The following is an 18,638-nucleotide window of genomic DNA, read 5'->3' as shown; positions in this document are numbered from 1 at the left end:
TTGATCTGCCATTGAGCTTGGCAAGGTATCATGACTTGTGGACTCCCAGATTGTGGCTTGTTGCAGACATTTTGTTTGGCTGCAGTATCTTGCCAAGTTTGCAATTGCTGGCTACAAACACCCGTATAAAGAGTGAAAGTGCTCTGACTTTGCTCAGCCTCTGACATACCATGGGATGAAGGTGTTGTTCTCTTGATAAGAAGGCTATAGTTATTTATTTCTGGGTTTCCTTCCTTGATTGTCACCAGGATTATCATTCAGTAGGGCACCTCCCTCAGCAGCTGTACTAGTCACTAATGTTGTGATTTAGTGCTCATTCAATGAGACATTGTCAAGTCAAGGGCATCAGTAAAGAATAATCATTGTCATCAAAATGACACCAAACACTTTTAAGTACTACTAATAAATCCATGTATGTTTTCAAAAACATACATGTATAAAAATACAAGTGATAGGTTTATTCCATGCTGAAAAGAGGAGAGAAAACACAACGTTTTGGCCGTGGAGCCTTTGGATGTGAATGTATAAAGATGGAGATAATTTTTGTAACTTAATACTTTGTGTGAAACTAAAAACATGTCATATTCACAAGCTGCAGACATCTTTCTGAAAATAGATTTTGTCTAAAATTAGTTTTGTCTTGCTTTTCGAGTAGGACTTAATTTCTGTATTGCAAATTAACCATAAAAGGATGCTTTATAACATTTAGGTAACTTAAACGTAGACCCTTCTTTGACAGTCTTAAATTCCTCATCATACATTTCCACAAGTCTTTGAGAAAAGTGTATTTTACCTGGAAGAAGCTGTAATTAACAAGAGAAAGGTGAATACTTTCACAAGCTTAAGAGGTAAAATAGCTTTGGTAAAACTAGTTAAGAGTCTTGTAGATGCACTGAATATACAGTACATAATGTTACAGTGGAAGAGACTTGTATTGTTATCTCATGCATTACTTCCTTTCCTCTTTTAATTCCTTCTCAATTTAGTTATATATAACTAAAGTACATATCTATGTTCTGTTTTTTCAGGTCAGTGTAGGACACCCATCGGAAGTTGATGAGATCTTTGATGCAATTTCCTACAGTAAAGGAGCATCTGTAATCCGTATGCTTCATAACTACATAGGGGATGAGGTGAGGAATTGGGGGCATTTCAAAGAAATGGTTATTTTTATCCAATTAAGATTTTATATGGAGTGTAATAGGTTTGCATCTATAACCTTTACCACAGTACATAATTGGTGTTTAAGTTTAAATCGGTATATATGAAATGTTACAAATGAAAGGAGCCAGTATTTCATCCAGCTGTTTCCAGAAGTGAGGTTATTGGCTGGGCAGCTTATTCTGTTCTCCCACAAACCTAACTGCACTTCAGTGTCTTTTCCACTTGTGTCTTCCAGTCCCTGCTTCACTATTAATTTTTAAATATGTCCTCTGGGTGGGCTTTATCGGTGCCTTTAAGGATTTTGTATCAGATCCCCTCATAATCATCTCTGTTCAAGACTAAAAAGATTCAGTTCCTTCTAGCTTGTCAGTGTTATTCAGTCCCCTCAGCCACAGAATTTAAATGTTTTTTTCTCTGGACTGTTTCCGGAGCAATATCTTTTCTATGATATAGAGACCAATATTGCACACAGTGTTCTCAAAGAGGCCTCATAAGTATATTACAGGAGACAGGTGTAACATCCTTTTATATAAGTTCTACACTTAAAACCAAAATGGGGCAGCAGTATGGAGCAGCATTTAGGGTTCTCTGCTCATAACTGGAAGGTTATGGGTTCAAATCCCGAGTGACACACAACTGTTGTGTCCTTGAGCAAGATACTTCACCCAGATTGTTGCAGTAAAATACCCAGCTGCATATATTGGTGTGAAGTCCCTTTGGATAAAAGCATCAGCCAAATAAGAAAACATTTTGTTTACGTATCCTAACATTTTGTTTGCCTTTTTTTTGTTGTCGCACATTGTCCAGAATGTATAAATGTGTAAATCTTTTTCATAAGCTTATTTTGCTAAAATTTCATTTGCTCCTTCTAAAGAGTTTGTTTACCCTCATACATTAATAATAATAATTATTAAAATTATTAATAATTGCTTACACTTATATAGCGCTTTTCTAGACACTCCACTCAAAGCGCTTTACAGGTAATGGGGATCCCCTCCACCACCACCAATGTGCAGCATCCACCTGGATGATGCGACAGCAACCATAGTGCGCCAGAACGCTCACCACACATCAGCTATCAGTGGGGAGGAGAGCAGAGTAATGAAGCCAGTTCAGAGATGGGGATTATTAGGAGGCCATGATTGGTAAGGGCCAATGGGAAATTTGGCAAGGATGCCAGGGTTACACACCTACATTGGTATCATATATAAAGTAGACTACTACATTTATATATAGATATAGATCAGTGATATGAATTGAGAAAAGCTGTGGCCGCAGTACAGATCCCTGTAGTATGTCAATAATCACATCACTGTCATTTGAGCATCTACCCATTATCTGTACTCTGGTTTCCTGTTCTCTGACCAACACACACATTTCCCTGAACATCTACAGCCTGTAATTTGCAAATAGGTCACTTATTAAAAGCCTTTTGAAAATCTGAATGCACCATATAATATGCCCTATCTGTATCTGTCACTGCTGATGCTTGTTCAAAGAACTCTTAACAAGTTGGTCAGGCAAGAGATGTTGTGGCAGACCTTGTGTTTAAGGTTATTAGGCTGATTTGATCAGTCTAGTGCCCTGTTGGGATGAGCCAGAGCTAAGTTTTCTAGAGTCAGTTGGAGCCCCGTGGAATCTGCCTGGTTTCAGCTGAGCTCCTCCTCAATAGCACATGTTTCATGCAGACCTTTTTTTGTTGAACTTTTTTCTTCCTCAGGACTTCAGGAAAGGAATGAATGCTTACCTTACAAAGTTTCAACACAGAAACGCATCAACAGGTAGTGAAGTTTTATTTGTGAGACTTGATGTGATGATTGTTCTGGATCTCTTTAGGTGAGATGGTTTTTGTATAGAAACAGGAAAACTGTTACAGGCTTAATCTCCTTTTTTGCATTATTTACATTCTTGTGTGTGTTTGACCAGCCTGGTGGAATTAGACCTGTATGTACTTGTACCTTGTTACCCTCAGATGTTCAGCCTCACTCTGTTCTGCCTGCATGTTAATCAGTATGATCTTCATGCTGCATTGTTCTTCACTGTTCCTGTTGTGTTTTATAGAGGACTTGTGGGAGTGCCTGGAACAATCCAGTGGAAAACCAATAGCTGCTGTTATGAGCACGTGGACCAAACAAATGGGATTTCCCATTATTGTTGTGGATCAAGAGCAGGTGCTTTGGCCTTCCCATACAAATGTGCTAGACATTTCAATATCAAACCTTACAGCTTGAAGAAAGAATTTGAATCATACATTTATGTAATGTCATTTTCATACATGGTTTGTCATTTGTGTGTCATTACATGTGCGTTGCAGTTTGCTGTGCAATTACCCTGCATGTGCATACGGTGTATAGAACACATTTCTGTTTGCTGTTAAAGAAGTTTACACGTGCACAAGGAGTCATAAAATTTGCCGATTTTCCAGCAAGGAGAAGACAGGGTGCTGAAGTTGTCCCAGAAGAAGTTCTGTGCCAGTGGGCCATACAATGGTAAGCCAGACAGCGATTACAGTTGTGAATCTCACAGAGCAGCCGTGTCACATTCAGAGACCTCAGCCTCTGGCATGTTTTACCACTTGTGCATGATGTCGTGAGAAAGCCAGGATTGGGGGGTCAGGGTGCCGGGAGAGGGCCATGGATTCTGCACAAGACCCGAGGTCGGAGACTAATGAAACCCAATACCCATCTTTCAGGTGATGAGTGTCCAAGCTGGAAGGTGCCCATCAGTATCTGCTCCAGTGATGACCCCAGCTGCACCAAGCTGAGTGTGCTGCTGGACAGTCCTGAAACCACTGTCACTGTGAGAAATGTGGGGCCAGATCAGTGGGTTAAGGTGAGAAGAGTAGGAGGGAGGAAAGAGCATTCAGGTCCAGCGAATATTTTTTTCTTTATTTTAACTTCCAGAAGCTTTGCAATTTATTTCTTGACTGTTATGTTCTTTGTAATCTCTGTTTAATAGTAAGAGGGATTTGCAGCATTCCAGTCAGAGGCCATGATCTGGGAATAATTGAAAAACAAATCTGAGTGATTACCCTGCAGCCATCAGTGCCCATAGTCTAGTCTAGGTCAGCACTTATACTAAAGTGAGCCTACCAGAGCTGCTGGCCACAGTGAGGCTGCTCCTGCTTATACATGTTGATTGATTTATTGACTTCATCACATGTATCACTTGTTGTCAGGATGTGAAAACCTTGCCCAGATATGGTGATGTTCATAACCATAATTACCAATAAATAACATTGAAATAAACCCCAATGTTAAATAAGGTTTCGTCACTGATCACTAAGACAATTTTTTACCCTCTGTTCATGCTTGGCAGTATTTAAATTGAAGCCCTATTCATTCACCTCTTTGTTCAGATGTTTCTTTGTCTGCAATTTTTAATTGGAAATGGAATTTTGTTTTACAAAATTACAGCCTGTGCTGGGGTGGTTCTGTAAACCTACAAATGGAAAAATATCTTAAAGTTGCAAACCTACTAAGTCAAGCACATCATTAGATTTTTATTAGAACTTTTCTTACTATGTCTGGGGGTATTAAATTGTTTAGAACCAAATTATATATCAATCATATTTTTTCTAAATCTTCATATTCTGATAATAGAAGATATTCTTAGAGAATACAGAGAATACATAGAGATAGAGAGAATACATGATATTTTGAAATTGAAATTTTTGCATTTAATGCAAACCCCTGTGCTGTTGGTGAAAAATACATTTTTTCTCAGTTTATAGTCATAATTGGCTATAGAGAAATGTGGGATTAGAGTCACTATTTAAAAGCAAGCTTTCCATGTCAGTTTTTATGTGGCTCTAAATGTGTGCATTGCTGTGCACTTTAAGGAGCAGGAGCAGGGCTCTTGGAGAATCTGTTGTTCCTGGCTGCGCTCTTGGATCTCTGAGCATTCAGTGTTCAACAGATTGTCAATGGGCTTACCCTTCCAGTCCCTTCCTGCCATGTTTCAGGAGGCTAGAAGTAGAAATTTATTAACATATATAAGAAAACTGATACAAGGAATTTTTCATAGAGGGACATGCTTAAACAGCAAATAACAGTATGAAAACCATACTATTTAATAAAAAGTAATAAAATTAGGTTTTTCTTGCAGCATTTGAGAAATAAGCAGATAGTAAATTTACATTAAATGAGAAAATAGCCCAGTTTTCATTTTGCTGGATATTGGTTTCAGTCCTCAGACCTCTTTTTTGTTATTTGTAAACTAAAGGCTTGTTGTCTATCTGCATTTCTGCATTCTTAAAATAATTTAAATAATGCATGCATTACAATTGTGCGAGTTTTCAAAATGCGTTGTCTTCAGAGAAAATGTTCTACGTGTTTAATTTCAGATCAACCCAGGGACGGTGGGATTCTTTCGCATCCAGTACAGTCCCGCCATGCTGCAGAACCTGCTGCCCGGCATCCGCGACCTCACGCTGCCACCCGTGGACAGGCTGGGCCTGCAGAACGACCTCTTCTCCCTGGTGAGACACGCCCGGCAGCCTCAGGAATACAGGCCCGGCTGGAAAAGGCATTGGTGGTTTACACACCTTCCATCGATTTAGAATATTTTCACAATCATTATTACTTTATTATTATTATTATTTCTGGTCTCCGAGCTCCCCTGAACTTTCTGTAGACAAGAGGAGTCTGTCTGGCCTGGCTTGATTACTCATGGATCTGTGTCTCTTCTTCACCCATTCATTTGTTAAGCACCATGGATCCAGTGCAAGCTGGACTTTGCGTGGGACTATTCCCATGGTTTATGTTCCTGGGATCAGCCAGGCTTACAGACATTTCTAAGGCTTCAGTTGCCTGACATCCGTGAACAGGAGTGGTTTTTAATCCTCTCAGCTACAGCTCAGACTGGACTTGTTACCTGTGAATTCTACCCATACATTTATACACACTGTCATGTTGGAATATTTTTTTCAGCCTTGTAATTAAAATAATGTTTTCTGTGTTTAACCAATCGTTTAAAGCGATGGCTGTCAATGTGGCATGGCAGGGCATGGTATTTATGCAACGAGTTTGATCAGTATAATTCACAACTTAAATATCTCAATTTTACTTTGATTTGAATGGTGAGCATTCCTGTTTTGGCTTGGTCTCCCCAGGCCAGGGCCGGTATGATCAGCACAGTGGAGGTGCTGAAATTGATGGAGGCCTTTGTCAATGAGCCCAACTACACCGTGTGGAGTGACCTGAGCTGCAACCTGGGCGTCCTGTCCTCCCTTCTGTCACACACCGACTATCACGAGGAATTGCAGGAGTTCATCCGTGACCTCTTCACCCCTATTGGGCAGAAGCTGGGCTGGGACACCAAGCAGGGGGAGGGTGAGCTGAGCACAGCCAGGCCGTTTCTCACTGCAGGCTGAACAGACGGGACGTGCTACATACATCACTAACTGAAAAGTACATAAACAACAATGCAAAAACATTTGTTCACGTAGGAAACAGACAGACATTCTTTAACCTGCTCTTTGGTTTGGTTTTGTTCTGTTTTTCTTTTTAAAAGGAAATGATATGCCAAGCACTTGAGCCATACAGCTTTGCACAAATCTAGTTTTCCCTCAAACTAGAGTGCTAGGTGACCGCAGACAAGTGACTGTCGAATACAGTTCTGCCTGCATCTGCATCAGGTGGTACAAGAGCTGGTTTAATATGGCATTTTTCCCTCTTTAAAGATTTTTTTTTAATGTGAAAAAGTTTTTGTATCGATTGCCAGGTCTCATTTCATCTATATCTGTATATTAAATATCTTTGATATTTAGTGGTAATAAAAGCGAACATGAAGTCTTGTTTTGACAAAGCATACTTCTTCCATCTAAGGGTATTAAAACTAACTTACATAATGAGAATTATATATCCATGCAGCTGTAGGCAGAATTTCATCTGCTATGTAGTTGCTGCTCTGGCATGTTAGTTCAGAGACAGCTTATAAGAACAATTACACCCGACAGGAGGCTATTCAGCCCATGCAGCTCAGTTGGTAGTTATTGATCCAGGGATATCGGCTTCACAGACATGGCTTGTTCAAGTACCTTCTGTTTTCAGTTCCACTGAGCTTCCACATGTGCAATTAGTGGTTAGTTCATTAGCTCCTGCACTTGTATTGCCAAGTCCTTACCTGCCTGTCTGCTCCAGGACACCTGGATGCTCTCCTCAGGGGCCTGGTGCTGGGCAAGCTGGGCAAAGCCGGACACAAGCCCACCCTGGACGAGGCACGCCGCCGCTTTAAGGATCATGTTGAGGGGAAACAGATGCTCTCTGCTGACCTCAGGAGCCCGGTACGGTTCGCTCACGAGCATGTTCTACTGCGGCTCCAGGGCTGTTGATTTTATTGTTTTCTAGAAGACTGCGGTTTCTTTGACTTTGTTGTCCCTGAAAGGTAAAATGACTGGGGTGCAAGTCAGCAAAGGCCACAGGAGACAGAAATCTCTGATCCTCTATCATACCCAAACTTGCAGTCTAGGACTCTCAAGGCAAACCTCCCTGGTCTTTTCATACGTCCTCAGGGACACTGCTGTTTCTATTGCAGATGAGACTATAGCCTGCATGTTTCTCATTTCAGGTCTATTTAACAGTATTGAAGCACGGAGACAGTACAACTTTGGACACTATGCTGAAGGTAAAAATATATACCATCTCTGTATTTTGTGCACAAAATGCACTGCTGGAATGATTGTTGGAAGATTAGAAGGGTTTGAACTATTGATGTTGTGGGGTGCTTCCAAGAACAGATGTGCCCAAGTGCCACCTTGTGGAATTCCAGCAGATTATTTTCAGGTAAACACATTACTGCATTGTAGCAATATCATTTGCTGTGCTGTGAAGTTATGTTTGTCACTCACTGATCAATTAATGGATTATCTTGTAGATCATTTAAAATGTTACTTCTAAGTGATCCTATATTTAAAAAACATCCATGCTTCCTGGCTTTATCAGGAGACCAAATTGCTACAGTATATATTCAATGACTTGCATCTGTTTTTAAATCTTCTGGTTAATGTGAATTTTATTTAGTTCATGGTTCAGCTCTCTCAAACTGTAGTCAGCCAGTACGCAGGTAATTGCCCTGCCAGGCAGAGGCCTGTGGTGAATTGAATGGTGATTGGTAAGGAACTTTGACTCTCCCAACAGCTCCACAAACAAGCAGACATGCAGGAAGAGAAAAATCGCATTGAGAGAGTGCTGGGAGCCATTTCTGCCCCTGACCTCATCCAAAAAGTGCTGAACTTCGCTCTGTCGGTACGTGTTTTTTGGTTTGGAGTGTCGGCGTGTTCCGGTGTTCATTGAGTTTGTCCTCCAGTGTGCCACTGCCCGCGGGCACACACCTCTCGCTGCTGCTGTCCCACCAGGCTGTTTTGCTTTCTGCAGGAGGAGGTGCGTCCCCAGGACACGGTGTCCGTCATAGGGGGCGTGGCAGGCAGCAGTAAACAGGGCCGGAAGGCAGCCTGGAAATTTGTGAAGGACAACTGGGAGGAGCTGCACAACCGCTACCAGGGCGGATTTCTGATATCCAGGCTGATCAAGGCACGTGTTAATCCCATTCTTGTCTGAGCTGTGGCAAGGGCAGTGGTTTTGGGGACCAGTAAGCAATTCCTAAAGATGTGCATTGTAAAAAACTAACCCCTGTATTTTATTTTTAGACCTGCCTGTTTTCTGTGGCTGTATATTTTACTTTTGAACAGAAAAAAATGTTGGTTTTGTTGATATTTATTAATGGTTTGACCATAACACTGCTGCAATCTTTTAATGAAGCACTCATTTGATCGGCACAGCAGATACAAGATACAGTAATTGTGGCTTTATAAATTTAAGAGGGGTTGTATCAAATAAATTGATTAATCTTTCTCCTTCCTCTTCCAGCTTACTGTAGATGGTTTTGCTGTAGATAAGATGGCTGCAGAAGTGAAGGTAAGTGTATGTCTGCTGACCAATTATTATAATCATATTTCAAGTGAATATTTGGTTGATCAAGAAGGTTGCTATAACTCAGTTGTCATTGTTTTAAATTTTGTGCTGCTGTTTTCAAATAATTATGAAATCCAACCCCCCCCAGATGGAAACTCAGGAAATGTGGCAGGTGTGTAAAGGCAAGTGAGGTCCTGTCAGAGTGGATGTTACAGGTTTGCACGTGGCTTTCCATTTGGGATTTTTCCTAAATTGCCTTTAAAGGTGGTGAAGCATTCTGTGCCATGTCTGTGATGCAGTGTTTTTCACAACACGTTTTTTGGTCACATGGTTTGACCGTCTTAGATTTAACAAAAACACTTCAGTTACGTCACCTTTCAAAACTGTTCTGCAAAGTGAAGTAACACATGGTCAACATTAAGCAGGCAGTGGTGTTTGTCAAGATTTTGAATACTTCAATCGAGTCCATTTGTCATCTTTTGAGTTCAAGGCTAAAACAAGAAGCTGGTGAGGGTACTTGATGCCAGTATTCGAAATCCTCTGGGGCACTGAGAAAGTCAACCCTGCAGTAAGACATGAATCGGTGGAGACAGGTGTAAATTCTGTAGAAGTGCATTTCTAACAGAGAACAGCACTTCTTTTCTCAAAGGATTGTGGGAGCATGGAATAAGATTTGATGGTCGGGTAAAATAATGTGATCTGTTAGCTACTAACTATCACACAGGCTAGAGTGGGTCAAATCCAAGTTACTGTATGTCTTTTCTCTTCAGCCCAGGAATGTATTTGGTCATTTTTCTCTTTCCTGATTCTGTCTTGTAAATGAGGCTTTACTGGTACATTGTACAGTTTTAGCATGAAATCTCTTTAAGTTCTACATTTTACCTATTTATCGTGTACCTACTGTATTAAAAAATGAATTTGAACACATGGTCTATACATAAAACCTATTTTCAAGCATGACCTTATTTAAGGAAGCTATTAATACCCTGAGCTATTCATAGAGTGTATTCTGTCTTAGGTCCTGAAATGCCAGTGATACCAATGCATTAGTGCACATTATCATGACCTTTAGTCCCAGAAAATCACTGTGGGGTTCACATTACAAAGTGTATTAAAAACAAGGTAGATGAAGGCTATGTTTGTGCACAGTACTCCTTTTTTATAACCTTGCTCAGAGTTGTGTTGGATATTTTAGGTGCAACGTTATTGTTGGAAAAAGCATTTTTACCAAGTCCTGATAAGATCACTTTATTGGCCATATACAATTTCTTGTATTAGGAATTTGTCTTTTCACAGACCCCAACTTGCTCTCCATGAGACACACAAACAGGGAGAGAAGCTGGGGGTCAGAGCGCAGGGTCAGCCATTTACACAGCACCACTGGAGCAGCTGGGGTTAAGGGCCTCGCTCAGGGGCCCAACAGAGTAGGATTCCTCTGCTGGCTGCGGGATACAAACTGGCAACCTTCCAGCCACAGGCGCAGATCCTGAGCAACAGAGCCACCGCACCCCCCCAAAATTAATTCATAAAACATTCAGATGAAGGCCATGTTTGTGCACAGTACTCCTTTTTTATAACCTTGCCCAGAGTTGTGGGCATTCATTCATGATTCATAAAACAGCATCTTTGGATTTACTTTAGAACTGCCTGTTGTGCCTCAACACACCTGCACTTTTTTTCTGAAAAATGCTGATTAGTTACTGTCGTGTATGTGCCACAACACAAACTACTGAAAGAAACAAAGTAACGGGAGACAAGGACTATGTTGCAGCCTGCTCTTCTCACTTACTGGACTGCATGGAACTTCTTTCCAATTACACATTCCATATAATATAGCCTCCAAGGAGGTATACATCCGCCAAAGGAAATAGATCCAGTGAGCAAATCTGCGTATATTACACTTCCTCCCCTCTTAAATTAACCATACAAAAAAAAGTGAATATACAAGTTATATCAGATTAAACTTAAACTAACCTTAAAGAAAATTAAATAAACAGTGTATCAGAATATTAAACTTCCACTTTTTCCTTTTTTTTACATATCAAGTCTTTGTGGAGGTTTTCTACACCTCTCAAGGTGGACTTGGGCCCTCGGATTGGTTGGGAACAGTCATATCAGGTGTGCTATCATGCTGCACAGTGTCCTCAACACTGGCTGAGACTGGAGTAGTGATTTCAAGAGCATCCTTATCATGGCCACTTGAATCAGAGACACATGATGGAATGGATTTCTCCTGAGTGTCCACTATTTGGTCTGCATGACGCCTCCAAGTAGTTTCTCCAGTGTCCACTGTGTATGTCAGAGAGCCTGTTCTGGTGGCTGTTCCCGATTCCCACTTGTCAGTCCAATAATCCCGTGCAAGGACTTCCTAACCCACATGAAAGCTTCTTGTAGGTTTATCATTCTTGTGTGCAAACTGTTTCTTTTTAACATCTCGCCTGACACCTGGTTTGATGAGGACCATGTGTGATCTCAAGTTTCTCTTGAGGAACATCATCGCTGGAGTTTGGCTGGTGGTAGCATGCACTGCATTCCTGTACACAAATAAGAAGTTGTTTATTTTGTTCTGCAGTGGTATTTTGTCATTGGCCATTGCTTTGATTGCTTTCTTGAAAGTCTGTATAAATCTCTGCTAAGCCATTGGTGGCATAATGGTATGGGGCAGAGGTAATGTGCTTGATACCATTTTTCTTCATGAATATCTGGAACTCATCTGAGACAAACTGACATCCGTTGTCAGTGCAGATTTGTTCTGGTAACCCGTTCCTGGAGAATATAGTTCTCCATACAGATACAGTCCTTTCAGATGTAATTGTATTCATTGGAACGACTTCAGGCCATTTAGAGTGATTGTAAGCTGCAATTAGGAACATTGAGTCTTTAAACGGTCCAGCGAAGTCAACGTGCTCTATCTGCCACAGTGCCAAAGGCCACTCCCATGGGTGAAGGGGAGCTAAAGGCAGTGTGTTCTGAACCTTCTGACATCCAGGGAAAGCCTTTGTGAAACCCTCAATTTGCTTATCGATTCCTGGCCACCACATGTAACTACGGGCAAGGCTCTTCATCTTTACTGTGCCTAAGTGTCCCTCATGTAGTGTGTCTAACATTCTGCTGCGCAATTTAGAGGGCATGACCACTCTAGAGCCACACATCAGTGTTCCTTGGCACACTGGTCACAGCTGGTCTCGCTGAGAATGCCAGATACAATGAGTCTCCGTGTGCAGGCCATCCTCTCACAGTTATGTCATAGACATTAGGTAATGTTGGGTCATTACGGGTTTCTCTCTGAATGAGGGCGTTTGTGATAGGTAACTGACCGATGATTGTGATGTGGAATACATCAGCTGGATCAACAACATTTGACTCCTCTAGTTTTCAGTGGCAAGCGCCACAAGCCGTCTGCATTACCATGTAGTTTCATCCCTTTGTATTCAGTGTCATACTGGTGGGCACCAAGGAAGAGTGACCATCACTGTAGCCATGCCGACATCATCACTGAGACACCTTTCCTGAGGTTGAATATTGAGACCAAGGGCTGGTGGTCGGTAACCATGGTGAACTTTTGACCATATAGGTAGTGATGGAATTTTTTTACACCTCATACAAGACTAAGGGCTTCTCGGTCTATTTGAGCATAGTTGCCCTCAGCAGTCGTCAGTGATCTGGAGGCGAAGGCTATTGGTCTAACTGAGCCATGTGGAAATTTGTGTGACAGCACAGCACCAATTCCATATGGCGATGCATCACACGCCAGTCTGGTGGGTAAGGATGGATTGAAGTGCGCGAGCACTACATCAGAAGTTATGAGTCTCTTTGTCTTTTAAAAGGCTTGCTCACAGCTGTTTGTGCACTTCCAATGTGACCCTGTCTGCAGCAGTGCATTTAGAGGATGCAGCACAGTAGAAAGGTTGGGTAGAGATTTATGGTAGTAGTTTACAAGTCCTAGGTATGAACGGAGTTGAGACACATTCTGTGGCTGTGTTGCCTTAAGTACAGCTTCAGTTTTATCTTGTGACTTGTGGAGACCATCCTTGTCTATCACGTGTCCACAGTAAGAGATCTCCGAATAAACTCACACTTGTCTTTATTGGGTCTGAGTCCATACTCACGCAGCCTAGCCAGGACCTGCTGTAAGTTATTTAGGTGGTCCTCGTCGTTTATCCCCATCACAATTATGTCGTCAGGGTAACACTGTGCTCCAGGAATGCTTTATAGCACTTGGTCCATTGCCCTCTGCCAGAGGGCAGGGGCCGAGGCAATTCCGAAAACAAGACGGTTGTACTGGTAGAGCCCTTTATGTGTGTTTATGGTTAAGAACTTCATGAGGTAATCTCCATTTCCATTTGAAGGTAAGCTTGGACTAAATCAATTTTTGTGAAATGTTCTCTACCTGACAATGTTGCAAATATATCTTCAATACGTGGCAAGGGATACTGTATTGGATTTAAAGTCACTATAAAGTCCCCGCAGATGCGCACGCTTCCTGTCTTTCCTTTCTTCATCACCGGGACTATGGGTGTGGCCCACTCACTCCACTCTACCTTAGATAGAAACCCTGACTTCTCCAAAGTCTCTAACACTGCCTCCACATTGGGGAGGATTGCATAAGGTACAGGTCAAGCCTTATGGAACTTGAGTAGTGTCCTCTTTCAGTTCAGTTTTTGCCCTTATTCCTTTTAGTGTTCCTATCCCTTTCTCAAACACTTGTTCAGCGTTTTGCTAGTATCTGAGCCAAACTCTTGCTGGTGTCCTTGTTACTGCCGTGTGGGAACACATTCAGTGTTTTTATAGCATGGCAGTCCAGCGGTGTTTTTTGTAGCCACTCGCATCTGAGTAACGCAGGGCCTCCACTCTCCAGTACATACAGGTCTAACTGCTGCTGTTCGTCTTTGTATTTCACATTCACTGCTATTTTGCCCTTTGGGGACATCTTTTCCCCCTGTATATGTCTCTAATATTACTGAAGTCTTTTGCAGCGGTATTTTGAGAACAATCGTTTGTACTCAGCTGCAGAGATAACCGATAAAGTGGACCCAGTGTCTAACTCCATTTTGAGTTTAACTCCTGACACTTCTGGGGTTATCCAAATTACCCTGCGTTCTGCTTCGGTAATGCTATGCAGCTCGAGACGAGAGATCATCAGTATCTGAACTGGGTTCACTGTATTTGATTCATTTTCGGTCACCTGGTGCACATTAGTTGTTTTACACTTCTCTTTATGTATTCTGTCATATTTATGTATGTTCTTTTTCTCTGATTTACACACTCTCTCAATGTGGCCTTTCTTATGACATCTTCTACACACTTTGGCCTTAAATCAACAGTCATTTGCATCATGGGACTCTTTGCCACAGCGGTAACATTTTCCCTGGTTTGACTGACATTTTATTGTTTGCACATTCTGTTGCTCTCTGTTACAACTCTAATGCGTCCTTTGCTGCTGTCTCCATAGATATTGCAATATTCAGAGCATGCTCCAGTGTAAAATCTTTCTCTGTTAACAGTCTCTTTTGTATGCTCTGACTATGCATCCCACATACAAGTCTGTCCCTTAATGCATCTGCAAGTCCAGCTCCAAACTGGCAGTGCTCTGAAAGTCTGCGCATCTCTGCCATATATTCTGAAATACTTTCACCTTTAGATTGGTTCCGTTTGTGGAATCTGAACCTTTCGGCTATTACCAGAGGTTTTGGGCTTAAATGTCCATGTACAGTGTCAACGATTTCCTTAAACGTTTTTTCTGCTGGTTTGTTAGGGGTTAACAAACTACGGAGCAACCCGTATGTCTTTGCTCCCATCACACTCAACAAGACAGACACTCGCTTATTGTCTGCTACATCATTTGTTTCGCAGTACATTTCCACTCTTTCAATGTACGTTGCCCAGTCCTCAGTGCTAGTATCAAATGGGGTAATAGTTCCAGTCATCTGCATTTTTGTTCGTTTCAAAGCCCGTTTTCCTCACACATTAATTAGCTCACAACAACCACTATAAATTCACTATATGTACTGTATTTGAATGAACTCGCACGCTCCCTTTTTGCTAACGGTTAGCGTGTTTCATCAGTGTTTCTTCAGTGAACATTAAGGATTTAATATTTTTAGGATGTGGGGGTGTATAGACTGTGTAGGTTCGTGAGGGAGCTCCGTCTCCATTTAACACACATCTAAACCTCACACCTCTGGGCCCTGGGGCTGCACAGAGCACACAGAGGAAGCTATACTGGACACAGAAATTAAGAGCCTGCAGGTTCCCTTGTGAAATTTAATAGAACATCATCCCCTGTATCAGCCATAGTTACTGTGCACTAAAATGTGTTAATTACCCCATCAGAGTGTAGTTTTGGAAGTTGCCAGGGGGAGTTTTGTGTTTCACACTGACCACAACTGTCTGCCCTCCCCCCCAGAGCTTCTTCGAGAGCCACCACGCCCCCGCAGCCGAGCGGACGGTGCAGCAGTGCTGCGAGAACATCCTCCTGAACACCGCCTGGCTGAAGCGTGACGCCGAGGACATCCACCAGTATATCCTGCAGCGCCGAGCCCCACCCAGCGCCGCCGTCTGACGCCCTGCGGCCCGCGCCGTCCCGCAACCGGGCCAGGGGCCGAGGGAGGAGTCAGCCACGCTCTCCTGACTCCACTTCTCCACATCAAGTAGACAGGACTGGTTGGAAAATGAATGTAGTTAACCCCATTCTGCCCACGCCAGATTGTTTTTCCCAGACGGAACCGTGCTTGCAAGTAACTAAGCAACATAACTTAAAACACACAACATAACATGTTGGTGTGAAATGATTCTGGCCAATTTTGTTTCATATTGACATAAGTGGAAATGTTGCATTGTTGAGCATACTGTGCAATGATGAATTTGCTTTTCAGGAAACAAAGCGTCAAGCGACCACGAGGCAGCTCTGGCACCTCGCTGGGGGTCAGGCGGTCAAGTGGAGCTGGGCAGGATGGGCTTAACTTCTCCTCGCGCGGAGAGCAGCCGTTAGCACACAGCAGCGCTGAAGGGTGATGCTGAGAATAGCTCAGTGGGAATGGCTGAAACTAGCATGGAACTTGATATGTATCTATCCAGTGTTTATTCACGCAAGACTTCTCACTCAAGAATGGTGATGTACATGATTTTCTTCCCTCCTCCGTTTCGTAGCCCTTTTCCAGAAGGACTCTTTTCCATGGTCCCACACCTCCTTGACCCTGAGCTGCGTCCTCTGTAGAGCAGCACAGAGCCTCTGCCCTGGAAACACATCTGTGTATCAGCCACATTAAATAAAATTAGATACAGATATTTTAGTAGATTTAGCAATTGTTTTAAAGTTGTGAAACTCATGAAAACTTCTACAAAGCGATTTGGGCCTTTTAGATGACATTTACAGATAATGCTGCATATTAAATTAGTTTTAAAGAAATGAAACTGTCAGGCCCTGAGAACTTTGCCACAAAGTAACTAGGATTTCACGGCTATTGAATTAAGAAGCCTTAAATTGGTTGAACTGGTTTGCAATAATTATTACACTGTGAAGTGGTAATAGTTACTACACTGAAAATAAAGCAATGTTGTACTAACATTACAAATCTACGTGTAGACTTGTTGAAAGGATATATTTACATCAAATTTGCTATTTAGTGTGGCTTTGAACCATACCGGAGAAGGTCATCAAACTAATTGTCAAATTGCTTCCCTGAAACATCTGTTGTGCTTTTGTTTAAAAAACGGTTGGTGTTCATAAAATAAAAAATCAACAAGAAATGTCAATGTGAAATCGCTTTTTCTTTTTCGCTCTCTTACAAACTTGTTAGGACCTGTCAGTCGTAGGTTACTGGCAACTAAAACAAAATATTGCTATAAAGCAATGTAATAAAAGGAAAGAATGCTAACATCACTCCTTTCTTCAATGAGAGTGTTGATGTGTATGTCTGCAAACCTGGAACAGTTATCCTTCATGCCAAAGGAGATTGAGCTGAGAAGTGCATCTCCATATTACCCAGTTCCCTGGGGTGTGTCCAGTCTTCGGACCGTGCTGCTGTATTGAGCACAGAGAATCGGGAACTGGCACTGCTGCTGTGAGTTCTGGCAGTAGTGCCACAAGAGCTGAAGCTGCTTCTCCACACTGGAGACTCGGGCTCACGCACACGGGCCACAGAACTGCATGCCAAGCAGTTGTTTTTCAGTTTTGAGTCGCTATTAAATACTTTTATGAGGGCAAAAACAGACATTTTTATTATTCTTACATATTAAAATCTGATTGCCGTGAACATTGAACATAAAGCAAGCAACCAAACCAGAAGAGAATTGGCCCATTTAGCACCAGTCGAGCTGTTCGGTAACCTCTTATTCAGAAAAGATTGACTTGCATCAGCCTTAGCCTGCAGAAGGAGGACACCAAAGCACACAGTTTTTGCAATTTGAGGTCAAGCTAATTTGTGCTCTGCAACCAGCTGTAAATGAGCTGTCTGTTATGGCTGCAATACCACCGAACTGCAGTGTCTGCTTCTCTGTAGCATTTCAGGCCTGCTCTGGTGATGGCTGGAGACTGATCTAACCCTTTCCATGGCCCTATCCATCAATGTTATGTAACAGAACAATCTTAAACTCTCTGACAAAATTACTTCTTAATATTTGAGAATGTTGATTTGAATATTTTATACTAAACAGGGCTCGTATAGCTGCTGTGCGCTATACCTGGAAGCAAATCGCACTGCCTTCCGCTGGGCAAACCTCGAGCTCGGCGCAGTCCACGCGCCCTGCCCTGTCTGTAAACCCAGCGCCCTCGGGCCGCGAGCTGCGCGAGCCGCACCGCCGGGCGGGAAGTACAAACTCTTCCAGCGCCTCATCGCGCCCTGCGGGCCGTGTATCCTTGCACAGACGGAGTCAAATAGTCCCCCCGCACACACACGGACAAGGCACGGGAAAGTGCCGCGGAGTTGATGGTTGTCAAGGAATCTGCCTTTTTGGATCTATTAAAATGCTCCCATCTGCTTCCTACATTTACTTTTCTGACTTTCGTTTTTGAATGCAGATTACGAAAGAACAGGCGTGCTAAACGTCGACAGGGCGGATGTTGCCATGTTTGAGCAAACCTCATTTTCCAAGTCTTAAGAAAAATACTGATATGCAGGGCTCTTTCATGAGGCTGGGGGGGGGGGGTTAAGTCACCCCACCGGGAAAGTGTATTTTGCATACTGTGATAGATATCTGTGACGGCTACAGTTCTTTCTGGTAAAACATAAATTCAGCATACTGCATTGCTTACTTAAGAGGTACAAAGGAAAAAAATCAGACATACTAAAATTATTCACTGTGGCTCCGCTCCTCACATGCAAGACCCCCTAAGTAGTTATTCCTGGAGCTGCAGAAGGAGCCAGCAGGACGATGTGAGCGCCCTCCCTCACAGACCGCCGGTCGTGCCGGGGTCTGGGTGTGCCCGTGTCTACAGGCCAGGCCTGCGCTGCGCTGCGCTCTGCCGGTTTCCTCAGTCCCTGAGCCCACGTTTCGCCTGTCTCTGTTTCTCCCGATCACATTACCCTGCTGCTCGTATTGCTGTATCTTAAAGTACCTCGC

General features: G+C 42.6%; 1 protein-coding gene across 1 annotated transcript in view; it reads left to right on the top strand.

Moving 5' to 3' along the window:
- The window catches only part of npepps (aminopeptidase puromycin sensitive), a 29,759-nt gene extending 12,933 nt beyond the window's left edge, over positions 1–16,826 (top strand). The window contains exons 11-23 of the mRNA XM_088905925.1: positions 1,029–1,133; positions 2,885–2,945; positions 3,226–3,335; positions 3,590–3,653; positions 3,857–3,996; positions 5,510–5,644; positions 6,278–6,497; positions 7,308–7,450; positions 7,735–7,791; positions 8,304–8,411; positions 8,541–8,696; positions 9,033–9,080; positions 15,484–16,826. Of these exons, the coding sequence (XP_088762051.1) occupies positions 1,029–1,133; positions 2,885–2,945; positions 3,226–3,335; positions 3,590–3,653; positions 3,857–3,996; positions 5,510–5,644; positions 6,278–6,497; positions 7,308–7,450; positions 7,735–7,791; positions 8,304–8,411; positions 8,541–8,696; positions 9,033–9,080; positions 15,484–15,639 (1,503 nt within the window). The 3' untranslated portion in view covers positions 15,640–16,826. The remainder of the gene's footprint in view (positions 1–1,028; positions 1,134–2,884; positions 2,946–3,225; positions 3,336–3,589; positions 3,654–3,856; positions 3,997–5,509; positions 5,645–6,277; positions 6,498–7,307; positions 7,451–7,734; positions 7,792–8,303; positions 8,412–8,540; positions 8,697–9,032; positions 9,081–15,483) is intronic.
- The last annotated feature ends 1,812 nt before the right edge of the window (positions 16,827–18,638 follow it).

The sequence above is a fragment of the Atractosteus spatula genome, chromosome 26 (assembly GCF_055471065.1).
Source record: "Atractosteus spatula isolate fAtrSpa1 chromosome 26, fAtrSpa1.hap1, whole genome shotgun sequence".
Classification (NCBI taxonomy): Eukaryota; Metazoa; Chordata; class Actinopteri; order Semionotiformes; family Lepisosteidae; genus Atractosteus; species Atractosteus spatula.
Note: the sequence above shows the minus strand (reverse complement) of the source record. Positions and strands in the feature narration are given on the sequence as shown.